Source organism: Primulina eburnea, chromosome 5, assembly GCF_022965805.1.
Source record: "Primulina eburnea isolate SZY01 chromosome 5, ASM2296580v1, whole genome shotgun sequence".
In the NCBI taxonomy this organism is placed as follows: Eukaryota; Viridiplantae; Streptophyta; class Magnoliopsida; order Lamiales; family Gesneriaceae; genus Primulina; species Primulina eburnea.
This window is the reverse complement of record NC_133105.1, coordinates 26,049,927-26,077,546: the sequence shown is the minus strand read 5'-3', so window position 1 is coordinate 26,077,546 and position 27,620 is coordinate 26,049,927. Positions and strand designations below refer to the sequence as shown.

Sequence of the window (27,620 nt, the reverse complement as noted above, 5' to 3'; positions counted from 1 at the left end):
ACAACGCGAAGAAAAACCAGCCGAGACTACCTCACGAAACCCTCGACTCGGCCTCTCCCTAGCAGCATCCAACAACCAAACTAAACCCCAAGCCAACATCTTCGACACTACCAGTAGCCCCTACACACAAGGATCGCAGCCCCTTGCACCAAATTCAGAAAAAAAAAAACGTGAGTTTACAAACAAAAATATGATCAACTTTCATGCAAAAACCGTGCATCTCATCTCGAACGTGTATGATATGATTTTTAACGACTATGGTACACACATCAGAAATATATGGGGTGCAAGATGCAGAAATGAAAGTACATAACGTGCCTTGATGATGGGATAACCAAAACGATGCAAAAAAGAGGCCCGGGTGAAGTTTTCTTTGCAAAACAAACCAACAACCAAAGCTTTCGGCTGCTGGGTTCAGAAACCGAGAGAGGATGTTTGAGGGAGGTGGGTGTCGGCTGATGCACAATTAGGTTTAGGGTAAAACATGCTTAAGCGTTAATTATATAAGATAAATTATTAGTTAATGGGCCTAACTTGTTTAATTTAAAGATTAAAAATATGATTAAGCCCTATAAATTCAAAAGTAGGCCCATTAAGCTCAAACCCACTCCTGAAAGATATTTCGAGTTGGAAAGATTTTGAAAATAATAGCCAAACCATTAAAAAGTCCCCCGATTTGATAAAATTTACGTACCGTAAAATTAAAGGTTCTGCAGGTAAAATACCCAAAAATTCCTATTTTTGAAAAATACCTTAAAAATGCTTTAACTTAATTTATAAAAATAGATCGTGTAGTAAAATAATTTTCCTGAAAATTCCCCGATCTCCGATCCTCGCTCGAACGTGAAATGCAACTTAAAAATCTTAATGCGCGAACTTTTAAAATTTCATGAAGCAAATCCTATCATGCATGAATTATGCCTAAAATGCATAAAAATAATTAAACATAAATTAATGAAATAAACATGCTAAATTACCACTTCTTAAATAAGTCTTTATTAGCTTATCTCAATACTCCATCTCCAGTCCGGCCTCACTTATTTAATTAAAAAGATAACAATTAAACTACTGCGTAAAATAAATAAATCAAAAGAAAAGAATTTAAATACTCATGCAATAAAAATAATTTTAATTTAAATACTAGAAATTATGCATGGCTTATACGCAGTCCAATGTACGGGTTCTACATATCGTGTCGTATTTTTTAAATCGGTACGTGAATTTTATCGAATCGGGGGACTTTTTTAGGGTTCGGGAAATATTTTCAAAAACATACCAAAACTTAATATTTTTTGGGAGCGTTTTTGGGCTTGATGAGTTTGTTTTAATGCTAAATGGGCTCCAAACCCTTTTAATTTTTATTAGAGCCCATTAGTGTATTAACTTCCTACTTAAACTTTACTAAACCTAACCCTAGCCCTACTTAATAGTCATGGCCACCCCTCCCCTCATATATCAGCCTCCCTTTCAGTTTTTACAGCAATAAAAATAGCAGCAACTTCGGCCATAGCTTGTTCCTTCAAGAAAGCTTCTCCCCGCCTCTCTGGTTCACGTCCCGCGCGTAGTTCTTCGAGTTTCTATCACGTTATTGCTAAGGAACTCCATGTCTCTCCATTATCGCATCATTTACGTCATATATGTCTTGTGATATGTGTCATGTTTATAGAATGCTTGGTACTTGCATATTACATTGTTATCTCTTTAGGATTCATCATGAAATCGCACGGTTATGGTTGCATCTCACGTTTCTTTGTTTTGGTGAAAAGCACTGCTCGTGTAACGTTTTAGGGGTTGTATCTTGTGCTGATCAAGGATGTGTAGGGCCGAGTAATGTCCGAATCGCGACTGGTTTAACTGTCCTAGCGTTTGAATCATCATAGCGTAAGGGCTAGATCGAGAGATTTGTGTGTCCAACCGTGCATGGTTCGATCTTGGCACAGAAACTGACCCTCTTGAGTACGTGACAGGGGTTGGAGAGGGCCGTGAGCTGCTGGTCTTGGTCCAGGAACTGATCGAAAGAGTAGGTTGAAGGGTGGCTCGGTTGGTTTGTTGGGGTGGCTTCAGGTGTAACACGCGGGGTTAGTTGGCTGGGCAGTAGGGTTAGCTAAGGTGGGTCAATGAGGGTCTTGTGGTTTTGGACTAGGTTCCAGATTATTTGGTTAGTTGCTGGTCCGCTTGGTCTTGAGCTAGGTCGGTTATTTTAGAGCCAAGGCGCATTAGGGTTTTGTTCTCCTTGGTGCAGAATTTTTCAGTAGGAATAAGGGGTTTTCGAGGATTCCATATGTTGTGAAATGGGTTTTAAGGAGTATGGTTAAGTATTATTAAGTCATGTTTTGAGTTGGGAAAAATTTGGTTATGTTTCAGGTTGGTTCGGGTTAAAATCGGGACCATGTCCAAATTTTAAAATGAATCGCGTAAGTTGTGAAACATGCTCAAGATTATGTATTTAAAGAGTTTGATAAGTTTCAGGTCAAAATTTAGAGGTCTAGGGTAAAATAAAATGGTCATTTTGGATTTCCAAGGGTAAAATGATCATTTTGCATCTGAGTCGAGGTTTTAGTCCTGGCAACGCACTGAGCACAAATTTGTCATGTTTTTGTATCACAAGCATGATTTTTATGAATTATGAAAAATACGTTGCATGCTTGGTTTTAAGGAAAAAATTTGTATATGCATGATTTTGATAAGTGATAAAAATGATGATGTTTTTGAATGATGAGACTTGGTTGTGACTGACGATTTATGTATACGATGATGATGATACCTAGGCACAGTGGATGGGTAATGTTGTCGCTGATGTTCGACAGCTACCGGGTACCACGGTTATACGTAGCTCGATCCATCGAATAGAGCTGATACTAAAGTCACAACTAATAAACTGAATTCAATTAAAAGAAAATGTATACATATATGATGTTATGTTGAGACATGTTTGACACGTTATGATTTTATACGACATGTTTATTTTTACGCTCTTAAGTTCATGAAATGTATTTTTAGTAAGGTATTTTTCACTGTTGCATGTTATGTATATGTCTTGCTATTAACATTACAGGTATGTTGAGTCTTTAGATTCAGTAGGTGTGAATGATGTATGTGAGCATGTTGATGAGTAGGTGGGAGGTGCCGATGTCTGAGTAGGCGGGGCGGGCTGGATGTGCGCACGTGAACCCGAGAACCATATATTTTCTGCACATCATGATTTGAGATAGGAGTGGACACGAATATTTTTACTCATTCATTTTATTATGTTATTGGTTATCAGGATCTTTACTCGTTCATATTTTTTTATTTTAAACTGCAGTATTTTCATCCGGTAGTTGATTATTATTATTTTGAAAGGTGAAATTTTCTGAAATGTTGCATGCATGCATGATTTACGAATTTTCGAGAAATGACCTTGTAAAAAAAAATTAGTTGCATTGTTTTTAAGTAGTAGATGTTTTATGTGGATAGTAGGATCCCACAAGTGGAACCTTTTTACTCCATCAGCATAACCTAAAAAGATATATTTTCTTGATTTCGAATCTGACTTCGATCTTTCTTGATCATTGTATAGAACATACACATAATTTCCAAATGTATGGAAATTAGAATAATCAGTCGGCTTCCCAGTCACATCTCCATTCTCTTCCATTGTTAGTCCTCAAATACTTGATTTTCTTTTCATAAAATGTTCAACCTGCTCTTTGAAATCATTGAAGATCTGTAAAAAAATATTATTTCTTCTTAATTGGATACACCCAACATCTCCTAGATAAATTATCAATGACCATGACAAATTATCTCGCTCCTTCTAGGGATACAGCCGTTGCTTGCCAAACATCCAAATGAATCAGCTCCAAGATGCTTTTGCTTTTAACATTCGATGTGCCAAACTTTAATTTGTATTGTTTACTGGTAACATAATGCTCACAAAAGAGTAGTGACACTTTTGTAAGTCTTGGTTGCAGCTTCCATTCTGAGAGAATTTTCAACCCCCGTTCTGACATATTCCCGAGCTTTCTATGCCATAACATTTTTAATTCTTCTCATAAACCAATTGATCTAACAACTAGTTCCCTCTCTTTGTGATTTTTTCCCAGAATTGCATACAAATTTGCAGCAACTTTTTCCGTCTTCATAACCAAAAGCACAACGCACCCTTCACAATTTTCATAATTTCATTTTCGATGCGGATTTTGCACCCTATATCATCCAATTTCCCCAAGTACAAAATATTTTTTCGTCAAACCTTTCACATATCGTACCTCTTTTATGGTGCAAATGTTGTCGTCAAATATTTAAATTTTGACATTACTGATCCCAGCAATTTCCAAGGCATGATCATTTCCTATTAATACAGATTCTCTTGAGACTGGTTCATACTTATCGAACCATTCTCTTCAAGACTTCATGTGCTATGTCACACTTGAATCCATAAATCATTTGTCACAAAATATGTGTCTGCTTTCTTCAATTGTTGCTACTTCGTTGGATAATATTTCACTTCCGCCTGAAGTACTTGCCACATTTCCTTGAGAACCCTTCTCGATACTCGTTCATTTTCATCTATTTTATGCCACATAGAAGTGAATTGGACAAATAAAATATTTAGTATGATGATATGATCGGTCATCGATGAGGATTCCGCCATATATGATCGGTCATCGATGAGAATTCCGCCATTTGAAGAGTATAAAACCTTATCTTTAGGAAAATAATATTGTGTAGTTACTTGACCTCATACATCTTTGTCAGGGTATCCCATATAACAACATTGTTATCTCGTACTTGCCCGCTATTTTGTCTACAACAATTTAGTAAACTGGACAAAATAATCCCATCTTAATAAAAAAATATCAAAAAAACTTTTCTGATGTGGAAGATCAGTCTAGGCTTCAACAATATAGCATACTCAGAATTTTAAAAAAATTTAAACCAAGACTCTGATAACATTTGTTGGTCCCATGTGCGGTAATTTGAGATAATAATATGAAACCAAAGTATAAATCTGGACAACGTGATTTACGTGAAAAACCTCTAAAAATTATTAAGGTAGAAATCAAGAGCAAGATAAAAAGAATTACAAAATAATATTTTATAGTATACAACCACTCATTGTGTTTTCAGTGAGAACACACACTCACTTAATATAAGAGAAAAAACACCTCACAAATGTTATAGAACTAAGCACTCAAATACTATGAGAGAAAAAACTGAGAATGAAATGATTATAACAGCCACAAACTTTCATCCATCAACCACCAATAACACAATAATTACCGACATTTCCAAGTCACAAAAGAATTATATAATCAACCATCAATAACACAATAATTACCGACATTTCCTTAACACCTCACAAAGGTTTTAAGGAATTATAAAGGTTAAATAAATTTGATAATATGGTAACCCTGATTATATAGAGTCCGAGGAAGAAGACTCCAAATAGGAAAAAAAATTAATTTCCCAAATCACGACTTACTTTCCATTTATTTATTGCCACATCAAGTCCTTCCTTGGGCCAAAATCCTGTTTTGTTCATGTTATTTACATGAATAATGTCTTTACCCACTCAGCACACACGTGTATTTAGTGAATAAATCAAGATCACTCATTCAATGATGATATATGAATGAGTGACCATTATTTATCACTCAACACATGTGTGACATGTTGAGTGAATGGGAACACTACCTATGTAAGTAACATCTACCAAACCCCAAAATCCGAGTATAAAACCAATTTTATTATTATTTTTTACATCATTGTAAGGCAAAAAATTATTTTTAAAATATTTTTTGTGAGTCGAATATTTTATTCGATTTTACATATTAGATATTATTAATCTTTATGCAAAAAGTGTTAATTTTCATTTTTCTGAATCTCATGGATTCGTGAGATGGATTGATTCAAATATTATTCTTTAATTATTGGGTTATTAGGATGAAGATTCAATTCAAGCAAATAATTTGGGATAATTGCGTAACATAAATATATATAAACTCGACATATTGATGCATCTATATACTTTAATATATATCGATTTTCAAATAAAATTGATTATTTTCTTATATTACCCTACAAAAAATAATATATTCTTGATATTAAATTAATTAAGTCATCATATATAAATTAGAAACAATGTGGAAAGTTTTGATTGGTGGATCCTGGAGTCAGGCTCTGTCTATACATGGCCCGATACGCGGTTTCTTCTTCCTGCACATCATATGAACCGATATCATATGAGGTTTCGCAACTGATGCAAAAAGTAAGCCAAGCCCCCTTTTTCATTTGATGGATTGATCGATTTTGTGTTTTATTGCATTGTTTTTTTTCCATTATTTGTTACGCACGCGATTCTTGATTGTGGAATCGATATTGACAACTCCTTTCTTGTTGCTTAATTTTTTTTATTTTTCCCAATTTAGTGAGATCCTGATGCATTATTATTTTTACTTTTTATTAGGTTATTATTTGGACTTGCGGGAAATTGAGCACCTTGGATTTTATTGATTCGTGAAGTTCATCAACTTCACGGGGGCGTTGGATTTTCTAGGTTTTGAACCTTTAGATTGAATTTGGGACATTTTCTCGAATTTGATTGGCTGTATTTCAAAATTGTCATTAAGCAATTGTTATGGATAGTAACAAGGATGAGGCTTTGAAGTGCTTTAATATTGCTCGAGAGGCCATTGCTGCTGGCAATAAACAAAGAGCACTTAAATTTATTGGGATCGCTCGCCGCCTGAATGAGAATTTACCCCTGGATGATCTTTTGGCTGCGTGTGAAAATCTTGATGCTTCTTCTGTCAGTGCCTCTAACGATGTGGAGACTATCAAGAGAGGGAGGAACAATCTGGGTTCAGTTGATGGTGATGGGGTTTCAAACGAGGAGAGGAATTACACAGAGGAGCATGTGCAGTTGGTTAGGCAAATTAAGAGTAAGAAAGATTATTATTCCATTCTTGGCGTGGAAAAGAGCTGTTCTGTGGAGGAGATTAGGAAGGCTTATAGGAAATTGTCTCTGAAAGTTCATCCTGATAAGAATAAAGCTCCGGGAGCTGAGGAGGCATTCAAGAAAGTTGGCAAGGCATTCAAGTGTTTGAGTGATGGTGACTCGAGGAGGCAGTATGATCACACTGGTATTGTCGACGAATTTGAGTATAATCAACAGAACAATGTCAGGCAAAGAAGAAGGAGAACAGGGAATGACTTTTTTGATGATGACTGTGACCCCGATGAGATATTTAGGGCTTTCTTTGGTCAGCGTGATGCATTCAGAAATGCTCGAGTTTACAGGACTAGAACAACTGATGCTGGTGCTCATCACAGGGAAGATTTGGGTGGTAATGGACCGAATCTTATGCTGCTCCTTCAGTTGCTACCATTTTTAATAATCGTCCTGCTTGCCTATCTTCCTTTCTCCGAGCCGGAGTATTCATTGCAAAAGAACTATTCATATCAATTCATGAAAACAACGGAGAAACATGGGGTTGAGTTTTTTGTCAAATCACCTGAATTTGACCAGAATTATCCTATAGGCAGCTCTAATCGACAAGACATCGAAAATAATGTGATCAAGGACTACAAACACATGCTTGGACGGTATTGTCACATGGAAATGCAGAGGCGTCATTGGAACAGACACTTTCCAACTCCTCACTGTGATAGGCTTGAAAGTTTCACATCATGAAGGTCAAGGTTTTTCTGTGTCTGCATGTTCCATTGACCTGTACTAAGTTGAATCTTTGCAATTATATAACTGTTTGAATGATGCCTTTTACTAAAATTCTTTCCCTTCTGTGATATAGCTGTACAAATGTGGCTCCCTTAGAGGGAAAACTTAGCTATTATAATACATATCAACAACATTTTGCTATGCAATTTCCTTCTTCAAAAATTTCGAGTCCTAGTTTATAAGCTGCTCCTAGACTGCTTGAACAATGTAGTCCTGTAATTCGTGTAATTCAATAATGTTTGAATAATCATTGGCCTGGGACTTACTCATCTACATCCTATATCCCACTGAATCTTTTAACTTTAGGTTCTGTTATTCGCTAGAGTTAAAATGGTTGACACGTAAAATTTTGACTTTTTGCAGTAAACTGGAAATTATCCATCTCTAAGTGAAGTTATTCCTTTGTTGAGTATGCGGATCTTATAAATGCATCGACCTTCAACTTTTTACTTCCACGAAGCCTTACATGTCCTTTATGGAAGTGCCTTTACAGAACAGAGGTATTTGACCAAAAGATCGGGACCATGAATCTACTGCTAACATTCAGCTTTTCTGGCTGTGGCTTTCTTGCATCTGGATCATAAACAGTATGAAGGAGGTTTGTGGCCTCAACAGGCCCCGTGATATTTTTATCTTTTATTTACTGTTATTGTGTTGCAATCATATGAAATACCGTGTACTGAATCAAAATCATTGTTGATGAAAACTGCTAGATGTTTTGAATCTAGCGTGCTTTGTGATCTACTTCTACCTTGAAAGATGTTTAACAAACATGCCTTTTCCTGCAATTCTTGTAATCTCTTTTATCTTGTATCTCTGTGATTTGCTAACTTAATCAGAATCCATCCAAGAACATGCATGCGTGAGATATATGGGATACCTGAAATGTCCCAACCATTCAATATATTCAAAATATTCGTGGTAAAACAAGACTCCCTACTGCTTGCACATAGGGAAAAACATTTTGTTTTCCTCGTTACAATTGGGGTGAGCCCGATTGTCGAGTATTATGACCCTAGGGCAAGAGCAAAAGCAGAAGCATGCTGCAAAGTTACTTGAACTGCTTGAGCACGGCAACAAAGATTGAACTAGATCAACCGTGGTGAAGAAGTTCTCACAATTGCTTCCTTCTGATTATCTATGTTGCATGGATACGGGTACGAGTATCGTATCGAATACAATACGGATACGGCGACACGTCAAATTTTGAAAATATAAGACACGATACGGTTAGGATACGAAATTCATTAAAATATATATAAATATTATATATATTTATATTTATATAAATTTAGTATTGAAAAGTAAAAATTATAGAGATAGATGTAATATTTCATTAATCATAATATCTTAAGTACAAAATATTAAATGCAAAATCCATGTTAAGTAAAAAAAAATCAAACATCTATATCGGTTGAATTGAGAGCCGCTTGAGCAGAAATGAAATGAAAGAGATGGACAAATTTATTTAGGGATTCAAAAGTCCAGCTCAATTTATTGTAAATTATTTTCCATTTAGTCCCTAGAAATTTTAATTTTTTTAATTAACCCCTAAAACTTTTAAATATTTGCAATTTTGAACAAACGTATCCGAAAAATGTATCCACATCGTATCCATGGCGTGTCCTCGCCGTGTCCAAAACGTATCCGGCTGGTCAACCCTAAACAAAGTCAACGATACAGATTTTGAGGTATCCGACACGCGTATCCGTATCCATGTCGTATTTGTATCCGATACTTTAAAAAAAAAAATTTAAGGTATCCATGCTACATAGCTGATTATTCAGGTCCTTATATAAGTTATTATCTGGGGCTCTAGTAGATAGAGTATCTTACTTCACTGCCATTCTACGTAAAGTTTTTTTTCAGATGGAAGAAGTGAGGTTCTACTCTGAATCCAGAAACACTGGATTGCTTTAGTTTGAGTTATTGCATGTTGAGGTATAGAAGTATTGATGTTTCTCTATGTTATCCAAGTGAAGAACCATTAGTGATGTCAAATGATGACTCGAGTCTTGTCTTCCAGTTTATCAGCTCATAATATTCTTCGTGGTTTGTTAAGCTCTCCAAGTATGGCCATTTTTTACTCAAAAGTTAATAGATAAGTGGAGAGGAGACTATCATATGCTACGTTTTCACAGGTTGGTGTAAATGTATTTTCCCCTTTTTTGCAATAAGCATTATATTTTTTCAGCCGGACGGGATATGTGCAGGAATATCCGCACACATAATTGTGGATACCGATCGCAAAAGGTGCAATTAATGTTGCCATCACCGTTGGTGCAAGAAAAAATGAAAAGAACACCACCACTTAAATAGTTTCCAAAAAAAAAAAAAAAAAGAACTACCACTTAAATTACTTATTTTGTTAGCAAATAGAAAGGTAATCTAAAAGAAAAAGATACGTTACAGCAACCATGCCATCGACTTTTTAACCCCTTTTACCAATAGATGCAGGTCATGATACAATGAAAATTTTGCTGTATTCAAATCTTACATCATACTCACGACATCACAAGTGATGAACAGTAAAACATAACCAAACAAGGATGGACCAAGAACATACTAAAAAATTTTAAGCTTTTTTTTTTTCTTTTTCTCAGCCACTCAAACAGCTAACAATGAAGGGATTGCAGCCAAATTGGAAGTAGCATTCTTAATCGAGCCAGTAACACTTTTACCAGTAGAAGGCTGCTTGCCAAAAGGTCTCATTGGACTAGCCAATGCCCATCCCCAACTTTTAACTCTGCCATGTGAAAGATTTACCACTGATGAATGAGTTGGAGAGATTGATTTATCCTCAGTTGAAGAGGAGGAAGAGGATGAAGGGGTCATAAAACCACTGAAAATCCCACCACATTTCACTTTTTCAGTGACACCAATTTTATGAACTGAGGGAGTTTTGGGCTTTGCTTCCCTCTGAGACTCCACTCTGCGGAGAGTACAAGGGCCAATTTAAAAACTGGGATTACGTGGTCAAAGATTTAAAAAACAAGGAGTCTGACTTTTTTTTAAAAAAAAAGAAGGAGTTGATTCTTGATTAGTTAATTAAACCTTAATTAAAGTTAACTTCCTAAATTGATTAATTGTTAGTTGTTCTCTCTCTTTCTTCCCATTCCACGCACAAAATCCCCACAAAATTCCCAAAGCTTCCCAAATTTAAAGAACTCATCTACGGCATCTACCTCTTCCGCGTATCAATAAATCGAAATTGACCACGGTTGCTCAAGTGTTGTGGCGCTCATTCCTCAGATCTAGATCTAAATCTACTCCTACATATTGTTCCCCCATTCTTCTGTATCTGAATACGTCTGTATTTGAAGAAAAATACAGTAAGTTTGCTCCATTTTCTTTGACAAGTTCATTGTTTTCATCATTTCATGCAGCGATCGACCAAAAATAAGATGAATAATCTGTGTCGTTCATCAAATGAGGATTTTTTTCGAAGCCAAAAAAGAATTCTTCGTGGTCGACCAAAGAGAAATTATTCATGTTCTTGTTTTTTCTGAAATTAAGTCGGTCGACCGTGAGCTTATTGGTCGACCGACATAACTTCATGGTCGACCAACTTATTTTTTGGTCGACCATGTGCGTTTTTTTTTGTTTTTACAACATTTTACCCATTCTAATTATCATATTTGTTTGTGCACTTTGTAGATATGCCAACAGTTATTGTTGTTCATTTTAATGGGAAATAGGAAGTGACAGAGGGGCTGGTTTATAAATGGAATACAGGGGCCAATGCATAGTTTGTTGCTATTCCAGTGGATGATAATATTTGTTATTTTGAAGATTTAAAAAGTGAACTATACAGAGCTGGGAAAGTAGAAGACACTTCCAACTTGAGGTTGAGATATCTACTAGATTTGCCGTGCAACATTCAACCAATTTATATAGAGAACGACCATGATTTGAAAGCATATTTGTATCTTGGTTGTCCGAGAAGTAGGCCAGTACTTCAAGTTGAAATTGTATGTGTTGCTTCTTTTGATTTTTGTGATAATTTGCACGGAAATGCTATTGATGAGAACAATTGCAATATTAACGAACAGAGTCATTTTGATGATTATTTTCACTTGAATATTGTGTCTGTGGATCGTAATAATAGCAGTGATTTTTTCGACGAAGCGCATAATGTGGATGCCATGCCTGTGGATCGTAGTAACACATTCGACGAAGCGCATAATGTGGATGTCATGCATGTAGATCGTAGTAACACGGACGAGTTATATGATGAAGCACGTGATGACATAATTGAGGGCGAGGCAAATTTGGTTCAAAGCAATGATGCAAATTTGGTTGCGGATGTGGCTCTTGATAATGACACATTTTCATTCACGGATGGTTCGAACTTGTTTGTGGGTCAAGAGTTTCCAAACCGAGAAGCGGTGAAAAAAGAGCTAATTAGAATAAGTTTGGAAACTTGCTTTGAATTTGAGACGGTAAAAAGTATCCAAAAGGTGTACGCCGTAAAATGTGTAGTGTCTGATTGTAAGTGGAGAATATGGACCTCTTTGATTAAGAATGATTCACGTGCATTCTCCGTTCGAACATATTGCAATACACACACATGTGGTTTGACTGGGAGAGGAAAGAGAATCCGTGGAGCGAGTTCTGCTGTTGTTCGTGATATGTTGGTGGATAATTTCCAAGGTCATCCAGTGCCAATTGTACCAAAAGCGGTGATGGCGATGATGTGCAATAGTATGAATGCTGATATATCATACTACAAGGCTTGGAAAGGGAAAGAACTAGCAGACAATATGTTGAAAGGTGATCCTACGCAGAGTTTTACAAAATTGAGCTGTTATTTGCACATGGTTGAGCAGATGAATCCAGGAAGAATAACAGACATATTTGTCGACGAGGAAAATCGATTCAAGTATATGTTTCTTGCTTTTGGGACATGCGTTAGAGGATATCGAAGTATGCGAAAAGTTGTATCAATTGATGGTACGTGGTTGAAGGGCAAGTATAATGGTGTTTTATTGGTGGCATCGGCACAAGATGGAAATTATCACCAATATCCTTTGGCGTAGGGAGTCGTAGATGTCGAGTGTACTTCTTCGTGGAGTTGGTTTTTAACGAAGTTGTTAGAAGTAGTACCAGACGAGGATGAATTGGTGATAATTTCTGATAGGCATCAGGGGATCATTAATGCAGTTTCTACTATCTATATAAATGCGCATCATGGGCATTGTACGTTCCCAAAACATGAAGACAAGATGCAAAAAGAAGGGTGCAACCGAAATGTTTTTGCACATTGCAAAAATTTATAAAACTTTCGAGTTTGATATTGCATACAATGAGTTTAGGAATAGATATCCTGAGGCAGCGCAATATTTGGACGAGAGAGACTCACTTGATAGATGGACTCGAGCGTATTGTCCGAAGACCCGTTACAATATTATGACGACAAACTGGGTTGAGTCAATCAATGCTAGACTGCTTGAAGAAAAGAAGCTGCCAATCATTGCACTGTTAGATTCCTTGCAGAGACTGGCATCATCTTGGTTTGCCCGATATCGCCACGCATCAATTGCAAGTAACATTAACTTGACCCCTACGATCGAGGGGATTCTTCGTAGCAGGTTCACAGATGCCCAAGGAATGCAAGTTTTTGAATTAGGACGTATGGAGTTTGATGTTAGGAGTCGTGGACATTCGGCCATAGTGGACCTCGAATCAAAAAGATAGACATGTCGAGTTTTTGATATTGATAGAATCCCATGTGCTCATGCCATAGCAGCTAGTTGGTTAGCGAATATTGATTTATATGATATGTGTTCACAGTACTATTCTACAATGTTATGGTGCATGGCTTACTCAGAGACTGTGTATCCCGTTCCGGAAGAAAATGAATGGCCACGCAACATTAATTTTCCATTGGTGTTGCCTCCTTTGCTAGAGAAGAGAGTTGGCAGAAGAAAACAAAACAGATTTCCTTCGATTGGTGAATTCAACAAGAGATAGCTTGAGGTTCGAACATTATTTTTCTTTGGTCGGCTATTATTTTCTTTGGTCGACCATCAAGCTATCGGTAGGGTGATGGTCGACCCTTAGCTTTGTTAGGTCGACCATCAATTTCATGGTCGACCATTAGCTTGATGGTCGACCATTAGTTTTCTTTGGTCGACCATCAATCTCATGGTCGATCATTAGCTTGATGGTGAGTTTTGTTTTTTTTAAATATATATTAATAATTGTCCAAAATATGTAACATAATTGTGATCATCGCAAAACACTGAGATTGTGATGAATTGATTGATATGTAAGTTAAAATATATAACATAATATTGAAATTACGAAGTATATTTTTTAAAAAATATAAAAAAAAATAGCATGATTCACATTTAACTTGAAACATATAACATAATCCTGTTTTTTAAATCGTGACAAAATACTGAGATTGTGATGAATTGATTCATAAGTAAATTAAAATATATAACATAATCTTGAAATTATGATTTACATATTTTAAAAAATATAAAAAAATAGCATGATTCACATTTAACTTGAAACATATAACATAATCTTGTTTTTTAGATCGTGACAAAACATTGAGATTGTGATGAATTGATTCATATGTAAATTAAAATATATAACATAATCTTGAAATTACGATTTATATATTTTAAAAAAAAATAAAAAAAAATAGTTTGATTCCATGATTCACATTTAACTTGAAACGTATAACATAATCCTGTTTTTTAGATCGTGACAAAATACTGAGATTCTGATGAATTGATTCATATGTAAATTAAAATATATAACATAATCTTGAAATTACGATTTATATATTTTAAAAAATATAAAAAAATAGCATGATTCACATTTAACTTGAAACATATAACATAATCCTGTTTTTTAGATCGTGACAAAATACTGAGATTGTGATGAATTGATTCATATGTAAATTAAAATATATAACATAATCTTGAAATTACGATTTATATATTTTAAAAAATATAAAAAAATAGTTCGATTCCATGATTCACATTTAACTTGAAACGTATAACATAATCCTGTTTTTTAGATCGTGACAAAATACTGAGATTGTGATGAATAAAATATAAAAAAATAGCATGATTCACATTTAACTTGAAACATATAACATAATCCTGTTTTTTAAATCGTGACAAAATACTGAGATTGTGATGAATTGATTCATATGTAAATTAAAATATATAACATAATCTTGAAATTACAATTTATATATTTTAAAAAATATAAAAAAAATAGCATGATTCACATTTAACTTGAAACATATAACATAATCCTGTTTTTTAGATCGTGACAAAATACTGAGATTGTGATGAATTGATTCATATGTAAATTAAATTATATAACATAATCTTGAAATTACGATTTATATCTTTTAAAAAATATAAAAAAATAGTTTGATTCCATGATTCACATTTAACTTGAAACGTATAACATAATCCTGTTTTTTAGATCGTGACAAAATACTGAGATTGTGATGAATTGATTCATATGTAAATTAAAATATATAACATAATCTTGAAATTATGATTTATATTTTTTAAAAAATATAAAAATCCTAAACCCTTGAAACCGTAAACCCTAAAACTAAATAACAATGATCGACCAAAAGAACAGTGGTGGTCGACCAACACAATATAATGGTCGACCATAAAAGGTAAAGGTCGACCATTACTCGTTGGTCGACCAAACTCGTTTATGGTCGACGAACAGAATTTGTTGGTCGACCAGACGATTTTTGGTCCACCAAAAACGAGAGTGGTCGACCAACAAAATAACACCAAAAATTACATAAGAAAACGATGTTCCAATAATGACATAAAATTGTCAGATACATCACAATAATCACCAATCATTAAGGAACATATTACAAGCTAAAAAGTATCTAAACTCATATACTAATCTATCATCTAAAGTTAGTACTACTTGCGCACTCCTGGACAAAGAGTATCTGGCAACCGCTAATACAAACGCTCCTAAATCTTCGCTGTGAAAAAAAAACGAGAAGTTAATATTTATTATTAACATTAAAAAAAAGAATAATGAAGTTATTATATTTTAAATAGAAAGTTGACAACGTACTGTATAATCTTGGCACAGAATTCATCATGTAGTTTTATATTCCAAGGCCTCTCGGGGTGTGGGTTGTTCCCAACAATGGATAGCAGACGAGCAGCGTTTATAAGTATAGGCTCTATGTCTTCATTCAGTTCTTTGAATTTGGGATCGTGCCTTTGCTGCAAGTCATATATAATGCACTTATTCACCCATGTCACGAGTTTTAGCAAAAACCAGCGCCCATCTGTGTAGACAGGGATGAGAATTCTTCGTGCCTTTTCCCACGAGAGACACGACCATTCTGTATCACTACCTTTGACTTTGCTCACAATCGGTGCCAGATTTATGTTGAAATCGATATCTTTAGCTTCGGCCAAAACTGATATCGCAGAGTAGAAATTTCTGTCCATCAATGAATCATCTGCCGACATCACTTCAGGATGTCGGATCTGCATCTCAAGCAATCCACGGAGAGCTTCGCCGATGTGCTGAATTCAACATAACATAAGGTTTTCAAAGTTTTAAAAGAACTTCTCTACAAATTTAAACTTTATAAAAGATTTATTTAAAAGCTTACAAGGAAAGTGACACGCGAGTTTGCGATAGCCATGGGCCCGTAGAACGACTTCTCATATTCGACATAAAAACCTCGAATCCTACTGGGCGAACGGTCGAGCATCGAGGCCCTAACTCGCGCAAGCGAGTTGTTTACCTTCAGTGTCACGGTCTCCGCAAGTGGCCTCACACCGGCATCTATAAAATGATCAATTGTAACAACTTTAATGCAAATATGAACAATAAACAAGGTATAGTTTAATAACCTCTCGATGTGGTCGTCTCGCCTCCTGACATACGCGCATCTGGAGTCACTTGAATATCTAAAAACATAAAATATATTGTTTAATATACTATAAATAAATATAAATATAAAAAATGTGCATTACCTCACCTCCTACGGACTCCTCTGGAATGGCTTGAAGGTTAGGCTCAAATATCTGTTGGGTTTGGCTATCACTACCAATTTCCCTACCCAAATTATCAGCCACACCTAACAGCGTACATTCAACAAATTAAATAATAACAACTTTAATGCAAATATGAATAGACAAGGTTTACTGTAATAACCTCTAGACGTGGTCGCTTCACAACCTGACTTACGCGGAACCGGAGTCACTTGAATATCTAAAAATAAAGACTTTGTTGTTTAATATACTATACATAAATATCAAATCAAAAAAGTGCATTAACTCACCTTCTGAGGACTCCTCTATAATCACCGAAAGGTTAGGCTCAAATATATGTAGTGTTTGGCTAGTACTCGCAATTTTCCTAGCCAAATTATCATCCACACCTAAAAGCGCACATCAAACAAATTAAAATAATTATGAGAATTGTACTAAATCATTATACTACATAAACATAAACATAATAAATAAAATTAACTCACCAAAATCTGCCTCAGATGCTTTCCTCTTCCGCCCTCTGCTATAGACTATGCTATAATCTCTGTCCTCTTGCACTGACATGTTAGACCTCATCTCAGCAAAACCAGCTCTAATCTGTTCAGTCAAACTCGATTTCAAGTCAACTAGAGCTTGATTTATACTCCTCATAAACGATCTGGTATCAATAAATTCTGCTGCAATCTTCACATGCATGGACGTAACGGAATCGTCCAAGGCAGTCAATCGCCGCTCGAAACGATGCTCCAAAGGTGATGGGCGGCGGGAGGGATTGAGTCCAAAGTGGACTGTAGGACCCGTACGCATAGGAGAACTGGTCCTAGAGCTGGATCTATCGAGATCACCAGGACGGATGCCGGAAACGTCAGGAGATGCATGTGCAGGAGGCGTGTGCTGGACAGAGGGAGGTGAATGTCCAAAATACATGGGCTGGTCAGAGGGAGGTGAATGTGCAGAATGCGTAGGCTGGACTGAGGGAGACTCCACAGGGTGCTCGCAACATATGACTATCCGACCCTGCCTCCAGAGCTCGAGTACCCGAGTGATCACCGCATCAGGCGCAGAATCAACAAAATGCCCGGTCGTATAATACGGTGCAACTACCTCCTCAGGAGTAGGAGTCAAAAATCCTAGACAATCCTGCATATAATTAATAAAAGAACAAATTAATTAAAATTAATGTCCACGGTTATTTTACCAAATCAATTCATATTACTTACATCTATAGCACAATCACCGAAGGCTGCAGCGATTTCAACACCAGTTGGGGCACGGTTTGACGCCCACGTCTTAGTCACCCACTGAAACATCATGAGCAACATCAAACCGTCCACATCTCTTCTCCTTGCTAACTTCTGTGCCACGCTCGGATAACATTCATAAGCGAAGATCTGTAACATAAATTTCAAACAGTGTTACTGGTACAAATAGAGATAACAAATCCACTATAACATTCAAAAAATAATATACCTGCAGAGGGAGAACAAAACCACCGACAAGGAAGCTGCCCTCAACTTCTTTCCGGCCCTGTGCCTCGGCGAGGTAATTATATCGTCCTAAAAGATCCTTCTTCAGACATCGGACCGCATCCCGATAGGCTACTCTACCCCAGGGATAATGGTTCAACCTATCTAAATCATCTACAAGCCTCAAGTATTTAGGATCGATCTTCGTCGTCTTTTTCCTCGTCGCCTCACCGAATACGGCACAACAAAAGTATAGACTAGCCATCTTTATCTTCTCCATGTCTAGACCAGTCTCGTTATGCTCTTGGAGCATAATCTTTCCCTCCAAATCACCCCAAACAATATCAGCCTTACCGGGAAAGTGTGTGGTGGCAAATACACCTCTACCTGGTAAATCTTCGGGCTCTATAGCGCAATCGAGACCCGTTATTAAACAATACTCTAACAAAGAAAATCTAACAGGTCTTTTGCGCACCACCATCCACAAATCATCACTACTACTATCAAGTATCTGGTTACTCATTAAATACCATAGAATTTGGCTGGAAATTTTAAAATCTCTATAATACCTAACTAAATTACCAAAAGGCGAATGCTCGAAAAAATGGGTTCTCTCCTCGTTGTTCAAATAAAAATGAATCTTCTCAGAAATCTCGTTATATTTCGATTGAATTGTCAACTTACATCGGAAAATGGCATCCCTGCCTAATTTTCTTGGCAAATAGACCTGTGACAAAAAAAAAAGTATTAGTAAGGTTAGGAAAAATTTTGTGGTCGACCATAAAACCACATTTGGTCGACCATACAAACAAATAAGGTCGACCATGTTTTATGGTCGACTTCGTCTTATGGTCGACCAAATAAAACATGGTCGACCATAAAGTCGTTGTTTTATGGTCGACCACAAACAACGTACAATTTGTATGGTCGACCATGGTGGAAAACCATGGTCGATTACGCACACACACGCAACAAACATACTAAAAAATACGACTAAAATTCATAAGAAACAAATCGAAATAAACGCGAAAATTACCACATTTTCGTCTGCCATTCCTTCGGTTGAGATTTTGAAGACTCGACGGAGACGTTTTTCCGGGAACGGAGGGTTTAGGGTTCGGAATAGGGTCTCTGCTGGTTTTTGGCAAAAGAGTGCTTTTAATCGTGTGTTTCACATATTTTAAACTTAAAACACAGGAGCATAAAAGTAATTTTCATTATAGATCCTTTATTTAAAAAAAAACACAACCATGTTGAAACCTTTCTGTCAAATGCAGCTTTCTCATCAGGGCTACCATCTTCACTTTCATCCATAACCACAAAGTCTTCCTTTTTCTTGTCCCATGTTGAACTACCACACATAGTTCTCGGTGTAGCTGATGAGGAGTTCAAAGGTTTGGAGTGTATCGTAGCTGTTTTGCTAGTTGAGAGCTTTGGCATGTAAAGGAATGACCAGAATTCTGTCCTGTGAATATGATCTTTAGGATGATTTTCAGCCAAGAAATGCACCCCTCTTCTAGGAGGAGTTGTTGATATACTTCTCTTGAGAATGATGTTGGAATCCGAACACGCCATCGTTTCATCCTTCTGTTTCTGCCTCCCGTGGTCCAAAATAAAAGGCAGTCTTTACCTCCTAGTTGTGTCGTAGCCAAGAAAACCACTTTCCTTAGCTCTGGTGGTATCAATGTAGTTCGGAAACAGAGAGTGAGTGGATGAATTTGATACAAGACGGCGACCTTGAAGGGTGGAAGCTGTGCTACCACAGCCAAAGTCAGATCTAAAAGAGGGAGTTGAAGATGAGGAGGAAGAAGGGAAAACAGCTACAGGAAATGAAGAAGAAACAAGCTTTCCAAGCTTTTCTCGAGGCATGCGGCACAAATCCCACCAGGAGTACTGTTCTGGTACTGATGGTTTACACATCCCATGTTTCCTTCTCCCAAATCTTCGTGCACAACTTCCATCACCATAAGTTCTCACTCCAAAATCTTGAAAACCCAGATGATTTTAGGATCAGGGCTGCTGGTTTTCCCCCCTTGCTTGGCATAAATCTCGAGAAAACTAGAATGCATAAAAATTCACGCTAAGGGGGAAACTGGTCGAAGGACTATAACTTGTAAGAGTGCTAATTAATGCAAAAAATCGGCACTGAAGTGAGCCAGGAACGGTCATTTATGAGGCGAGTCCCCAGGACCACGTGGAAATCAACCTAGGTATGATTTAAACTTGGCAAATTAACAAGACAAGGCCAGCTAACCCTAGCTCGGTTAGTGGCAGGCCAATGTGCCTTGTTTGGCATCAACTATTTACTTCTTCCCATCTCCAATTTCTTTCACCTAGCCTACCAAACGCAGCACATCACACAAGCAAGAAAGAATCTTCGGCTTACATGTGTCGCTAAAGAATGCACGAGGGCCTCTGTTATATCATGCGAGTGAAAATATTCATAAATAGATTGTTTGAATTCTCGAAGCCATTCAAATCCAAACAACTCCATGCAAATGCAAAAAATAGATGATGATGATGATGATGATAAATAGACTTCATTCTCAGTGCCGTTTATTTAGCTCTTCTCGTCTGTTTCCATCACAAGATACATATTTTAAAGCATAAGACAACACGAAGGTAGCAGAGAAATTTTAAAAACTCGATGCCCGCAGTAGCGAATCATATGCGTCAATCCTAGGCCCGTACATCAACCTTACAAGCGCGACTTCACTGGATCAACAGTCAAACTCTGCATAAACAGACCAAACTTATCAGTACTAGATGTAATGACAACGTGAAATGAATACAAGAATCAAAACTAGACTGCATACGCAATCATGATTTTGGGTGCCATAACGAGGTGGAGGATGATAAAAGCATCACATCATCATAAGACATGAGAGTTCTCACCAAGGGAGCTCCCTTTGCGGCTCGTCCGGCCAAATAGGAGCAGGGCTTGAAAAATCCTCCATATGAGTTCGACCACTCCTCCAGTCTTGAACAGATGTATTTTGATCCGAGTGTATCGGCCCAAAACAAGATACCTCCTCTGTCCATGAGTAACAAGAAGGGTTATGTAAAAACCAAGGTGATGTGTAAACCATAAGGTGGTGAGCAGACCTGTAAGGAGGAAAACCCATCCCCATGACAGCAGCTATGTCGAGATCAGCAGCCTTGACTGCGATTCCTTCGTCCAGTACTCGACAGGCCTCATTCACCACAGGAAAGAATATCATCTCGATTATATCTTTATCTGGCAAGTTTGTTAACTGTGCAAATTCAATCTACAGATTTAGAGGTCAAAATAAGCACTCAGTTTATATTCAGGAGCTGAGATGAGAGAACCACCTTTGGGTCGATGCTGACACCGGATATCTCTCTAGCCTTCTCAATGTACTTCTTGAGCTCCGGATCTGGAGCAGCTTTGCGCTTCTCGTCATATATATAGAACCCTTTTCGAGTCATTTCACCTAAAAGAAGCACATTGTAAATTCACAAAACAAGACTCTCATTGTTTCTTAAAATCTGAAAACTGAAAAGCATTTAATGGTGGATTGATATTAGATGAAAAGGAAGATGTACCTGCCCTCTTATCCTCTTGCATGAGTGGAATCAGCATCGACTTGTACGTCCTTTCAGGAAAATTCAAAACAAATTGTCCCCCAGTAGCAATGGCAACTCCAAATCCAACAAGGTCACACAATCTAAGGCCAACATTATCCAAACCATTAAGCCATCATTGCATTACGCTATCAAGCTATGTAGTGCCATGCAACATGTTACCTGAATGGACCCATTGGCATTCCAAATTTGGTGATGGCTCTATCAATTTTGTAGACATCTGCACCACGGTCTACAAGTAAGAAAGCAGCTTGAGTGTAAGGAAAGAACATTCTGTTGACAGCAAAACCAGTGCAGTTTCCGACCACAACTGGTGTCTTCTTTATTTTCTTCCCAACATCCAACAAGTCTACAATTGCTTGTGGAGATGTTTTCTGTGTTCGAACTATTTCTAAAAGCGGCATCACATGGGCCGGACTGCAGGAATTATGGAACTCGCATCAGTACAATGGGGAATTATTTTAAAAATTAGGCCAACTCTCACCTGAAAAAGTGAGCTCCAATGATACGATCCTGGGACTTGGTCTTTTCCCCAATCAAATTTAGATCAATAGTAGAAGTATTGCTAGCTAGGATACAATGCGGAGGGCAACACTTTTCAAGATCTGAGAATATTTGCTGCTTCAAAGAAACATTCTCGATGACCGCCTAGTCAAATGACAGGCAAAAAGAAAACATAAGATACAGACAAAAAAAGGCAATAGTCTTGACCGATAGTAATTCTTATAATGTCTTAGTTCACCTCTATAACCATGTCCACATCTCTAAAGTCTTCATAATCAAGTGCACCCTTGAGCAAAGAAAGAGTTTTCTCAAACTTCTCTTGGGTCATTGCCCCTTTCTTGACCCGGCTTTGCAAATTTGCTGAAAACACAAAAACCAGTCAAATTAATGTATAAATAAATGAGTGATAATCAGCAAAGCTGGATAATATATCTAGAGCTTGGTCCAGTCTCACCTTTTACTCTACCAATACCAGCCTGTAAGAATTTATCATTCACTTCCTTCAAAATAACTGGAAAATTACTGAGAATCAATGAAGTTGCTATTCCAGAGCCCATAAGCCCTCCACCTAGTATTGCAACCTTCTTTATCTGCCTTGGTTTCAAGCCACTATCTGTGACCCCTGGAACCTGTTTGTAAGCAGAAAAGGAAATATAAATAACTTGGCTGGGTAATGCTAAATGCTGATATCTATTCAAAAGAGATTTTAGTAAATAAACAAGGCAATCCTGTGAACACATGGAACTCAAAGACTGACTCTGTTCACAGACATTTTGCAATCTGTGCCACATATGATAGGCATTAATAATCATGAACTCTGAAACACAATAAATCTGTGTTGAAGAATGTATTTTAGTGAAAACTGGGAACCCTGATAAACTAAAATTATTTCAAGGAGTTTATGATATAGAATGCAAATTTTAGCTCTAATATTATAAACCACCAAAAGTTCACTCCACCTTTGTGGTACCACGCTGGGCAAAGAAAATATGGACCAAGCTCTTGCAAGTATCCGACTCGACAAGAGTTTGAAATTCTTGAGCTTCCTGCCAATATAGATGCTCATTCATCTCAGGTCAAGGTTGGACTAATATAAATTTATTAAGTGATGAAATGGAAATGAACCTTCAAGAGCCCAGCATGAGCACCAGCAACTATGCCTTCCTCAATAACGTCAATGCAAACTAGGGGATGCGTGAGGTTTGGAGCCTGTTTACGGGTCTGAGCTCGGGCAAAATTGAATATTTCCCTGGCTTCACGTAAAGGTTCCAACTTTTCAGTTTTGTAAAAAGTGTTGATCCATGGTTTTTTAAGCTCCAAAATGTCAAGAGCCCATCGACGAGCAACATTCACTAATTCATCAGGTGAAGCTATAGCATCCACAAGGCCTAAACTTAAAGCATCCTGGCCTTTTACAGGCTTTGATGTCTATGCAAATACAGATAAGATAATATTAGATGTCAATCAATATTATGGAAGCTACAAACCACAATACCAACTGAACCCAGTAACTCACAAAAACGAAAGCTTACCAACATCATTTCAAGGGCCTTGGCTATGCCAACAAGGCGTGGCAGTGCCTGTGTTCCTGAGAAAATAATTCAAAATAAGATTGTGTGAAATAGAAACATCATGAAACTTCATTTGAATGTTCCAGCCTCTCGTTATTTACAACAGACTCATGATCAACCAGAGGGTATAGGGTTCTCTAATGATCAGCATTTTGGTATCCACTCAGATCCATTAGCCATAACATCTGGCACAATAAGCTTGATTTAATAATGATACTCTCAACTTCATGTTTGAATGAATATAGTTCAACTATATCTGGAAGTAGATTTCACCATATTTTTGCTACTCGTGTGGATAATTAGCTATCCCAATTATACCTTTTAACAATGACATTTCCCACAAGTACGAGCTTCTTAAATGTTACTAACCGAAAAGAACCCACAAATAGGCACATGCAACAAAAATAATGACATACCTCCAAATCCAGGCAATATCCCAAGCTGCAACTCAGGTAATCCCAATTGAGCATTAGGAGTAGATACACGTGCATGACAAGCCTGAAAAATGACATAAATGGTCATCAATATTCGACAAGAATGCTTATATGAACCGTAAACAGTGAAGAGAATTTACCATTGCAACTTCTAATCCTCCACCCAAGGCAAGACCATCAATGGCAGCCACAGAGGGTTTTTTTGCAGCTGGAAGTAAATTCACAGTCAGTTAAAGAACAGCTAAAAATACTAGAAGATATAGACCATGTTCTTGCATGTAGCAGGATGGTTAGAATGACAAAAATCTCAACGACATACCTGCCACAATATTGCTGAGAATCTCCAAAGATACAAAACCGGGCTTCGGTGTTCGCACTGTGATCAAACAAACACAACTAGCACTAGTTCAGAAGTGACGTCGAAGCAATAAAACCAAAACAAGACACGAACAGTACATAATACCACTTTTATCATGAATTTTTCCAAATGCACTTATATCAAAGCCACCAGAAAATTTTCCTTTTGCACCTGCTCAAGTAACAAATAAAGCTCCCTAAATCCGTAAGCCATGGTATTCAACATCAAACAAAATCTCCTGAATGTTTACCTGTCACAACAATTGCCTTTACATCATCCCTTCTCAAGGCCTGTTCATAATTCTCTTTTAAGCTGTCCAACACTAAAGACATAACATAAAGATCGGTTAACAACTGCCCAGAACTAGGAAATCAAGAGCTCAATGCAATCCAATTTCTCAACCAGTGATCACATACAAACTCACGTTCCCTGCCAGTGCCGCCTAGAGTAGTAGAAAAAAATTAAAGAACTCTATTCATCCGTAAATTTTTTGAAATACGTCATACGTGCAATTACTCCAAGTATTGAAAAATAAAATAGATATCGATCGATAATACTTTTCTTAAATTTCCAATTATAAATTCGATATCATAGACTAAAGATCCAAACTTTTGTTTTTTTTAAACGAAAAATAATCTACAAACATAAGAAACATCAAATATAACCCTTGGACAACAAAGATCAAATGAACTAAAACAATACAAAGAACCCATGTGAGGAAAGAAAGAAAAATGAACCCTTAAGCAGAAAATATCAAAGATAAAAGAGAGAGCGTGGATGAATCAAGACTTGTCTGAAAATTGTAGTGAGATCGCAGTTCACAAATAATACCATCAAAAGATAGAGAATTGACGGGAGGATTGAGGAGGGTGATGATGGCCACCCCATCAGCTCCCACATCAAGTGTCGTTCTTCCCTTTGAGCTGTTCATTTTCTGTAAAAGTATTTTTCTCGAAGAAAATGGAATGGCCAAGTTGAAATGTATTCAATGTAGGAGGAGGAGGAGGAGGAGGAGGTGTCGTGAACAGAGCGTTAACATTGACGTTGGAGTTTTAATGTAGGGGGATGGGCCACAAAATTATCAATTTCAATTTAATATTCCCCAGGTTCATATTTGGAGATTATCCATAACAAATCAATCATATTAACCGATATATAAAAGTGAAAAATATAAAGTCCGAATTCAGTTTGAATTAGATATATCCAAGTTTTAATTTGATTCAAAACTCTAACATTTTAAATTTTTTGGTGATGAATTCAAATATGTTGAAGAGTTATTTAAATTATTGTTTGAAGCTAAATGATTGAAAGTTCAAAATATATTAATTTAACATATTATATTATATTTATACAATATTAATGTTTCGCGAACATCTTGAATTTTACAAAAGAAAATAATTTCAAATCGCGTGTAATCATTTTTTTTTATTTTCTCTTCCATTAAGAAAATAGTTCAGATAAGAAAATTAAAATATTTTTTCAAGGAAAATAGCGTGTAGATCTAGAAGATCAAGAAACGTTCTAAAAAATTCAAGATTATGGCTTCAGGTACGCTTCCGTTTAAGTTTCAATCAAATTCTTAATGATTTAGCATGATGAATTATGTGATTTTTGTGGAATTTTCTCAACAAGTGGAATAGAATCACTCATGTTTGAATAATTGAGATTTGTTTAAAGCTTTAGATATTATTTGGTTTCAGATCTGCAAAAGAAAACTTTGTTTGAAATTTTTTTAATATGGTTTCAGATCTGAAAAATATTTTGGTTGAAAACAAATTTTCCATTGATTCAGGTTCACGAAACGTCTACTACTAAATGCTCTTAGATTTTTTTTAAAGCTAAGACCGTATGGCACGCATACTCATATACATAAAAATATGACAACCATTTATTTAAAATGTCGTCCAACCATTGAATAAAATAAATGCAATTAAATAAATCTTAAATATAATCAATCTCATAGTCTATTGTTTTAAAAAGAACTTGAACACAATACCAAAAAGTCTGTCAAAATCGACAACATATAACAATATACAAATCAACTTCGAACTGCTCACCTGCATCAATAACATCTAGTGGGTCCAAAGACTCAACAAACCTAAACCGTTATAACAAGTACATATACAAATCATGCAACAGTGAAAATTACTGTAAACAAAGTAATTTTCATGATCTTTCAAAGCATTAACATAAAGGTAAACATATTCATATCAAATCATGTCATATCGTGTCATCATATACGTATTTTTTTCCTTAATTGAATTCAGATAATTAGTTATGACTTTCATATCAGCTCTAAGTTGATGGATCCATATACGTATAACCGTGGTACCCAACGACGGGGACATCAACAACAGTTTTACCCATCCACTGAGCCTTGGCTTTACATGTTCGTGTTCATATTAGTCACAACCAACTCACCTCCTTCAAAACATGTCATCCTATTCATCACTTGTAAAATTCATGCATTTATATACAATTTCTTAAAATCAAGAATGCAACGTATTTTCTAGCCTAATCATAAAATTCATGTTCATAAATAATGTATACATTTTAAACATTCATTTTCAGTTATCAAGGCGCTTCCATGACTGTTAACTTGACCTGGGTGCAAAATGATCATTTTTCCTATCGAAACTCTAATTGACCATTTTACCCCTGGACCTTAAAATTGCGACCCGAAGCCAACCAAACTTATTAAAACATCTTAAAACATACTTTTAAGCATATCTTAGACGTAAATTTGAGCCCATGCGGTAAATTCTATAATTCGTTTTAAAACTTGGATCGGGGTCCCAGTTTTAACCTGAATTAACTCGAAACTCAACCAAATTTATCCAAACTTAAATCATGACTTCATCACACATGACCGGCCCTTAAATCACTTATTTTAGAACACCTAAGACACTTGAAACCCTCGGCCAGCTGCTCGACT

At 36.4% G+C, this 27,620-nt stretch overlaps 5 protein-coding genes across 8 annotated transcripts; 2 read left to right on the top strand and 3 right to left on the bottom strand.

Moving 5' to 3' along the window:
• Positions 1 to 6,128: 6,128 nt before the first annotated feature.
• On the top strand, positions 6,129 to 8,503 carry LOC140833134 (chaperone protein dnaJ 49-like). 2 transcript variants are annotated; one of them, XM_073197578.1, is made up of 3 exons: positions 6,129 to 6,253; positions 6,452 to 7,680; positions 8,087 to 8,503. In XM_073197578.1, the coding sequence occupies exon 2, from the start codon at positions 6,623 to 6,625 to the stop codon at positions 7,676 to 7,678; it is 1,056 nt and encodes a 351-aa protein (XP_073053679.1). In that variant the 5' UTR covers positions 6,129 to 6,253; positions 6,452 to 6,622; the 3' UTR covers positions 7,679 to 7,680; positions 8,087 to 8,503. The 2 variants fall into 2 exon arrangements, with proteins under 2 accessions (XP_073053679.1, XP_073053680.1); XM_073197579.1 differs by having other exon boundaries at positions 6,452 to 7,686.
• A 4,410-nt stretch (positions 8,504 to 12,913) lies between these two features.
• On the top strand, positions 12,914 to 13,420 carry LOC140831461 (uncharacterized). Its single transcript, XM_073195214.1, has one exon. It carries the CDS (start codon positions 12,914 to 12,916, stop codon positions 13,418 to 13,420), a length of 507 nt encoding a protein of 168 aa, XP_073051315.1.
• Positions 13,421 to 15,513: 2,093 nt separating this feature from the next.
• LOC140831802 (uncharacterized) lies at positions 15,514 to 17,193 on the bottom strand. Of its 2 annotated transcripts, none has more exons than XM_073195542.1 (6): positions 16,910 to 17,193; positions 16,729 to 16,832; positions 16,606 to 16,662; positions 16,362 to 16,537; positions 15,809 to 16,272; positions 15,514 to 15,713 (listed from the first exon to the last, which is right to left on the bottom strand). In XM_073195542.1, the coding sequence occupies exons 3-6, from the start codon at positions 16,634 to 16,636 to the stop codon at positions 15,572 to 15,574; spliced, it is 813 nt and encodes a 270-aa protein (XP_073051643.1). In that variant the 5' UTR covers positions 16,637 to 16,662; positions 16,729 to 16,832; positions 16,910 to 17,193; the 3' UTR covers positions 15,514 to 15,571. The 2 variants fall into 2 exon arrangements, with proteins under 2 accessions (XP_073051643.1, XP_073051642.1); XM_073195541.1 differs by having other exon boundaries at positions 16,734 to 16,832.
• Positions 16,651 to 19,420, bottom strand: LOC140831460 (uncharacterized). The gene is made up of 7 exons (XM_073195213.1): positions 19,249 to 19,420; positions 18,217 to 18,939; positions 17,967 to 18,137; positions 17,198 to 17,886; positions 17,037 to 17,113; positions 16,729 to 16,832; positions 16,651 to 16,662 (listed from the first exon to the last, which is right to left on the bottom strand). Exons 1-7 carry the CDS (start codon positions 19,264 to 19,266, stop codon positions 16,651 to 16,653), a joined length of 1,794 nt encoding a protein of 597 aa, XP_073051314.1. The 5' UTR covers positions 19,267 to 19,420.
• A 1,230-nt stretch (positions 19,421 to 20,650) lies between these two features.
• Positions 20,651 to 25,757, bottom strand: LOC140833133 (glyoxysomal fatty acid beta-oxidation multifunctional protein MFP-a-like). 2 transcript variants are annotated; one of them, XM_073197576.1, is made up of 18 exons: positions 25,517 to 25,757; positions 24,936 to 25,007; positions 24,791 to 24,856; positions 24,647 to 24,703; positions 24,468 to 24,535; positions 24,310 to 24,391; positions 23,855 to 23,910; positions 23,448 to 23,750; positions 23,282 to 23,368; positions 22,777 to 22,951; positions 22,561 to 22,682; positions 22,303 to 22,466; positions 21,981 to 22,235; positions 21,780 to 21,901; positions 21,546 to 21,667; positions 21,318 to 21,481; positions 21,108 to 21,246; positions 20,651 to 20,946 (listed from the first exon to the last, which is right to left on the bottom strand). In XM_073197576.1, exons 1-18 carry the CDS (start codon positions 25,614 to 25,616, stop codon positions 20,911 to 20,913), a joined length of 2,190 nt encoding a protein of 729 aa, XP_073053677.1. In that variant the 5' UTR covers positions 25,617 to 25,757; the 3' UTR covers positions 20,651 to 20,910. The 2 variants fall into 2 exon arrangements, with proteins under 2 accessions (XP_073053677.1, XP_073053678.1); XM_073197577.1 differs by having other exon boundaries at positions 21,318 to 21,466.
• Between the last annotated feature and the right edge of the window lie 1,863 nt (positions 25,758 to 27,620).

Coding starts and splice junctions, on each gene's coding strand:
- LOC140833134 (XM_073197578.1), top strand. CDS start 6,623: ATGGATAGTAACAAGGATGAGGCTTTGAAGTGCTTTAATATTGCTCGA.
- LOC140831461 (XM_073195214.1), top strand. CDS start 12,914: ATGGGCATTGTACGTTCCCAAAACATGAAGACAAGATGCAAAAAGAAG.
- LOC140831802 (XM_073195542.1), bottom strand. CDS start 16,636: ATGTCAGGAGGCGAGACGACCACATCGAGAG. Junction 16,273..16,361: donor ACTCGCGTGTCACTTTCCTT/GTAAGCTTTTAA, acceptor TGTTGAATTCAG/CACATCGGCGAAGCTCTCCG. Junction 15,714..15,808: donor TTCTGTGCCAAGATTATACA/GTACGTTGTCAA, acceptor TTTTTTTCACAG/CGAAGATTTAGGAGCGTTTG.
- LOC140831460 (XM_073195213.1), bottom strand. Junction 17,114..17,197: donor TTTATTATGTTTATGTTTAT/GTAGTATAATGA, acceptor TAATTTGGCTAG/GAAAATTGCGAGTACTAGCC. Junction 16,833..17,036: donor TATAGAGGAGTCCTCAGAAG/GTGAGTTAATGC, acceptor GTACGCTGTTAG/GTGTGGCTGATAATTTGGGT.
- LOC140833133 (XM_073197576.1), bottom strand. CDS start 25,616: ATGAACAGCTCAAAGGGAAGAACGACACTTGATGTGGGAGCTGATGGG. Junction 22,952..23,281: donor CCCAGCGTGGTACCACAAAG/GTGGAGTGAACT, acceptor GCTTACAAACAG/GTTCCAGGGGTCACAGATAG. Junction 22,467..22,560: donor ATGTGGACATGGTTATAGAG/GTGAACTAAGAC, acceptor TCATTTGACTAG/GCGGTCATCGAGAATGTTTC.